At 41.7% G+C, this 6,402-nt stretch overlaps 1 protein-coding gene across 1 annotated transcript; it reads right to left on the reverse strand.

Moving 5' to 3' along the window:
- Positions 1 to 1,126: 1,126 nt before the first annotated feature.
- On the reverse strand, positions 1,127 to 1,408 carry SMIM36 (small integral membrane protein 36). Its single transcript, XM_055320636.1, has one exon. The coding sequence runs from the start codon at positions 1,406 to 1,408 to the stop codon at positions 1,127 to 1,129; it is 282 nt and encodes a 93-aa protein (XP_055176611.1).
- Positions 1,409 to 6,402: the final 4,994 nt, after the last annotated feature.

A 6,402-nucleotide genomic window follows, 5' to 3' on the forward strand; every position in this document is an offset into this window, starting at 1 on the left:
CAAACAGCCTATAGGTCCTGCCACTAGCCTTGGGGCACAACGAGGTGGCTCTGGTCACACACCTAGTGAGTGGAGGAGATAGGGTTTGAATCCAGGCTCCCAGCTTTGCTTCTTAGCCACTGTGCTCTGTGACTACTGTGTTTCCCATACTGACTCACAGGGGAATAGAATGTAAGAAACTGATGTGTGTAGAAAGAATAATAACCTTAAGTCTGGAAAAGTTCAATGTTTGCTTTGGAGAGAATCTGCTAAGTGTAAGATAGATTTCAAGCTCGTCTCGTTCCTCATTACACAGACACACACAGACACAGATACATGCTATTGCATCTTGTTTTGAAACCCTATGACATTTTGGCATATTGATTATTTTGAACTGAAGTTATTTGAAAAAGAACCGGTGTAAGAAGGAATGTTCTGAATCTCCTTTGTTCCCCCTGAAAGTAGGAAATAAATCTCCCATATGAAAGGTACCCGACCTGTACCAGGAGGGCAGATGGCATTCTTGTCACCAAAAATAGGGAATTTATGGCTGAGAAACCTATATAAACAAAACTTGTTACTTCCTCATGAATTTACTGCCCCAAGCCCAAACTTCTCTGTCTTGTCAATTCTTCACAAACTTATCTTTTTTTTTTTTTTTGGTCCAAAGAACATAAAAGTTGCCTGCTCTGGTCACTTCTTTGAACTTCATATTTTTTATGGGGTAAAAATAGGCAAAAATTAAATTTATTTTTCTCTTGTTCATCTGTTTTATGTCAACATAATTATGAGACCAGCCAAAGAATCTAGAAGAAAGAAAGAGTTTTCTACCGCTGTACCTTACTCAAATGTCAATCTCTCCTAGAAATGACAAGGACAGCATCACCAGGAAGGGCCCAACGCCTTCACTATATAATAGTATTAACGAGATTTTGCATCCGGAGAACTTGAGCAAAGGCCACCTGGGGCTCCTTACCTTAAATGGTTGCTTCATCCATAAAGAGGGTGACAAGAAAGTAGAAGGTGAGGCAGCACTCTCACTTACATAGCCAGGCAGGACTGGTGGTGCACCAAGAGAATTGCAGCCACATGGAGAACAGTTTGTCCAGAATGGCTGTGCTGTTTCCTCAGTACCCCTTAGCCAGCCTCACACCATTGTGCTTTTCTTCCCCAATGGAGCAGGATCCCCAAAGTGAAAGCTGGTCCCTGTTGCCCAGGGGTCCCCCGAAGTGCTCTGCTGCATCACCACCAAGCGGATGGAGGGCTGGGCATCAAGGGTGGTCTCAGAAGCATACTCCTTACTGGGGTCCTTGCCTCGGCAGTCATACAGCACGCAGGAGATGAGGAACACCAGGAGCAAGATGACGTAGCTTGCTACTAGGATGATCAGGTTCAAGGTGACAGGGTCAATCTCCAAATAAAACTCCATCACATCTCTCACGGTTAGGAAGTGGATCTAGGGAAGGGCAACAGGGCCAGTGTGGGGATTGCAGGGAGCAAAAACCCTAGCTCATTGGAATAGCTACACTGGCTCTGGAGTAAAAATACAATAATCCCCACTGCTCCAGGAGACCTCACAGATTAAAGCTGCTCGGTTTAATAACTTAAGCTCTTGCTGTTAATACCACAGCCACCAAAACACAGAAGCTGTGTCTTGTCCGCTCACCCCTGCAGAAAGAGAACGAAAGAAATGGCTCAAATGTTATTAAAGTGTGGTATATAAGCAGAGTGTCCATCTAATTCATCAAACAGGTGATTTGGTGAGCAAAAGTAAGTGTTGTTAATAAGCACACTGTTAAATGAAATTTGTCTTAGACGCATTGGGAAGTATGATCACCCATTATGTAAGGAGGTTTAAGTGCCAAGAGTCCATATAGGGAGTGATGAAGGTAATCAGGTAAGTGATGCTTGGAATGGGATGTGTTTCTTCAATAAGAGGGGCACACTCAACACCTGCCATTTTCACCTATTCTTCATTTGCTGTTGTTTTGCACTTATTCATTAAAAAATACTTTCTGGCTAGGTTAGGACAGGTAGGGGGGAGATTCTTCTAGCCACAGAGAACAGCACTGTGAAAAATCTGAGCCAGAAGAAGCATGGAAAAATGGAAGGAATGAAACCAGGGCTATATGACTGCAGAACAGAGAGAATGGGGAGTATAAGGGAAAGGAGGTAGGCAGGGGTCAGGTGGCAGGGGGACTTGTGGGCCAGGCTTGAGACTTGATCCTAGAACAAGGAGATGCAGGGAAGTGACAGGACCAGATGTTCATTTTAAAGAGATTGCCTTGGTTGCTATGTGGAGGCAGAAAAGCAAGCAGATTGAAAGGAGTATCAGATAAGCATGCAGATCTCTCTTGATTTATAAATCAATAGTCCTGTGTAGGGCCAGGCTCATGGGTGTGCATCATGTGTAGTCACATGGGACCTCATGCTCAGAAGGGCCCATACCTGTTTAATGTGCTACTGTCACTGTCTTGAAATTCTTAATAATTATTTATTTTGGATTGGGTTCATAAATTATGTATCTGGCCTTGGTCTCATATATACAGTTTTGGCTAGACAGGGATACTTCTCCAAAAGCTAATGGGACTCTTTGATACTCCTAGCTAAAGGCCAATGCTCCCAGAGGTCTGTGGTTTCTCACAGTTGTTAAGTTTTAATGGCCTTGCAGCTTCCTGTCTGGCCTCTTTATGCCCAGCTTCTATGGGAAGCTGATGGTTCAGGGATGCTGTAGAAAGAAGTTCTTATTGCTCTGGAGACCTTAAAAGAAAAAAAATTCCATGATTCTGTGGTCCTGGATTTCGTGTGGAATAATACTTAAGCAGATGAATAGTCCTCAAACAGTGGACTCCAAACAGCTGGGCTCCTTAGGAATACAGATTTCCACGTCAGCTCCAGACCTATTGAATTAGAAGCTCTGGGGCTGGAGTCTGGGAATCTACATTAGTTAACTATCTTCATAATTTGCATAATTTTGATATGCCACCAGGACGGAGAATCTCAGCCATACAAGTGTGAAAGCAGGGTCAGCCAAAGCCTTTGTTGTCTGCCAAGAGATGTCATAGGAGATTTTCAACAGAGATTTTTTTTAAAGCACCATATGAGGTTGTAAGTCCCACAGGCTCAGAGAGTTCCTTTTGTCAAGAGGAAGTCCCTTTCCTCATGGCGATTGACATTTACCAAGCTTATAGGAGAAGCCTACTTAAAACAGAATGCCAATTTATTAAGTTACAATGAAAAATACAACTGTCACAAGGTTGGAAGGACTTGTGCTATAACAACCAGAGCTTTTTCTCCCCGGAGGCAGATTATACTATAAAGTTCATTTATAATCAGAATTTTTTTTTTTGGTGAGCACAGAATCTCAGCAAGTGGGGTTGTCTGGTACACCTGGAAGTCACATGCAGTGCTCCTGGATCACAGCCAGGTTTTAAAAGGCAGCATTACGTACCAGGGAATTAATTTTCCTGTCCACCCTGAACTCTAGATCCTTGACTTCTACAGTAAACCAATGTCTGCACAGCACAGGTTCTTTTATATAACAATATTGAGGAAGTTCTTGGATGACTTTAAATGGAAGACACAAAGATTTTCTCACATTGACCCTGAAATAAGAACTACATACATTTTGGTCCACATTAAATTAAACAGAAACATGTAGTAACGGTTGTATTGAACGAAGTTTGTCAGATCAGCTCCAGATTTCTCTGTACAACAGTGATAACCCTTTAACGATGGTGGTTGATTCAGTCCGGCCTCCTCTCTTCTTGCCTTGTCCCCATTCTGCTGATTCCCCTCCATGGTGTCCCAGAAGAACTGGTTCAAAGCTATTGTTTCTGGTTTGGTATTTTATTACTATCCGCAGAGAGTTTTTTGTTTGTGTATTTATCAGCGCTCAAAGTTCATTTCAAGCCCAGACATGTGGAGCTTTTGCCTTTCCTTTCAGCGTGTTTGGTGAAATGCTGGCTCTCTGTTTTGCTGAATTAACCCCAGCGATGGGCTGCTGTATTCACACTGCAGCCCGCATCTCTGGATCAACCCTTCTGATCTTTGAGGAACTTTCCTCTTGTGCCATCTAGTGGCCAAGGCAGAGGCTGCTAATGAAAGAAAAAAAAATTGACCAAAGACCAACTGGGAGTTACTTCAAATTAACGGGAGAGTGGGACATAAGTAAGGATAGCAAGCCACATTTCAGAACAACTCCTTGAAGTCTTCAGGACATACTTATTCTTTCACTCATTTAAAAATATCTATTGTGCTCGCTGCTAGGTGCTTTAGAGCTTTATAAAGTCATCAACGTTGAGAGGACACTATATGCCCAATGTTAAAAAGCCCTAATGAAAAGATGAATTATCACGTTCATTTTAGGAGTGATGAAAGAGGTGATGGAATTCTAACTAGCTCATTCTCTTTCTCCCTCTCATCCTTCCTCCTCTTTCCTATTGCCTAAAATATATCAAGTCTATGCATAGAATACCTCATGCTATGTGCCATAGGACATTTGAAAACCAATCAGATAGGGACTCCATGGGTTCTCAGTTGTATACACATTTATTTAGAGTATAGTCCATTTTATTTGCTGACCTGGAACATCAGTCCATTAATAATGCCAGATAAATATGTGTGAATGCATTTCAAGTCAATAAAACACCAAAATATTTTGGTAATTTAACTATTCCGGACAGGAACTTATTTCTGATATCACACAGTGCCTTGCTTCCTCAATATAATGCAGCATCCCAAAAGTTTTAGTGTGGTTTTAAGTTTTATTTATTTATTTTAAAGATTTTATTTATTTATGAGAGACACACACACACACACACACACACAGAGGCAGAGACATAGAGGGCGAAGCAGGCTCCCTGCAGGGAGCCCGATGCAGAACTAGATCCCAGGACCCCAGGATCATGACCTGAGCCAAAGACAAATGCTCAACTACTGAGCCACCCAGGTGCCCCTGGTTTTAAGTTTTAATAGCTTTGGAAGTAAAAATGTCACACACTTAAAAAAAATCATCGGCAGTTTAGTTATGTTACCATTGAGGACGTTGAGGCTCAGGGAAGTGACATGCTTAAGGCCAGATGGTAAATGATAGAAATAAGACTTGAAACCAAGTTCTTTGAATTCTAATCTAGTGGTCTTTTTCGCTGAAGTTCTTGACTGAGTAGAGTGGGAATGACACAGAGCTAGATACCACAGATGCTAGAAAAGTGAGAGTGGTAAGAATAATGAACCAAATTGGGACACCTGGGTGCTTCAGTGGTTGAGCATCTGCCTCCAGCTCAGGGCATGACCCTGCAGTCCTGGGATGAGTCCTACATCAGGATCCTCACAGGGAGTCTGCTTTTCTTTCTGCTGTGTCTCTACCTCTCTCTGTCTCTCGTGAATAAATAAATAAAATCTTTAAAAAATAATGAACCAAATTATAGCCCTCTATATTATCAAAATCTACTTAACCTAAACATTTGCACTAATAAAACATAACTCTACTTGTAACCCATTGCCTTTCTCCATTTCCAGTTGGAACCTAGTGAATGACTCATCTGGGAGCCTTTGGAGAAATGCTGCCACGTTTTATTACAGAGAAATTTTAAGATCTATTTTTCCACCTGTACTGGGTTGAATATAGTCTCTCTCCAAATTCATATCCACTTGGAAACTCAGAAGGTGACCATATTTGGAAATAAGGTCTTTGCAGATGTAATGCGTTGAGTTAAGATGACATCATACTGGATCAGGGTAGGCCTTCAATCCAATGACTGATGTTCTTGTACGAAGGCCTTGTGAAGACAGGAAGACACGCAGAAAGAAGGATGCCATGAGGAGATGGTGACAGAGATTAGAGTGAGGTGTCTATAAGCCAAGGGATGCCAAGGGTTGCTGGCAACCACCAGAAGCTAAGAGACACGCTAAGGGCAGATTCTCTTTCCGAGCTTCTAAAAGATATCAACTCTGCTGACACCTTGATTTCAGACTTCTAGTCTCCCCAACTGTAAGAGAATAAATTTCAGTTGATTTAAGTGACCCAGTTTGTGGTATTTTGTTACAGCAGTCCTAGGAAACTAATATATGATCTATCCAATGCTTAGATAAAACCAGGGTTGGCTTGGAGCAAACTGTGAGATATACAAAACTCTTCTGACACTTGCCCCTTCTAGCCCTGAGTTAGGTTTCTGGCTTCTTCTTCTCGGGTATGGCTCCATGAAGAAAATGCCCAAGATGAAAGAAAATTTTTGTATGTGAAATTAGCTTCCATAAAAAATAAACACAAGACCTTCAGTTTAAAATAGCAACTGGCTGGCAGTCCCTGATGTAGCCTTTTATATCTTCCCAGTAAAATTCCTTGGAAGACACAGAAAAATATAAAAAAACCTACAAAAGAAATGAAAAACAGTGTAGCAGGGGATAATATTTTTAAGATGT

This window comes from Nyctereutes procyonoides, unplaced genomic scaffold, assembly GCF_905146905.1.
Source record: "Nyctereutes procyonoides isolate TBG_1078 unplaced genomic scaffold, NYPRO_anot_genome, whole genome shotgun sequence".
In the NCBI taxonomy this organism is placed as follows: Eukaryota; Metazoa; Chordata; class Mammalia; order Carnivora; family Canidae; genus Nyctereutes; species Nyctereutes procyonoides.

Coding starts and splice junctions, on each gene's coding strand:
- SMIM36 (XM_055320636.1), bottom strand. CDS start 1,408: ATGGAGTTTTATTTGGAGATTGACCCTGTCACCTTGAACCTGATCATC.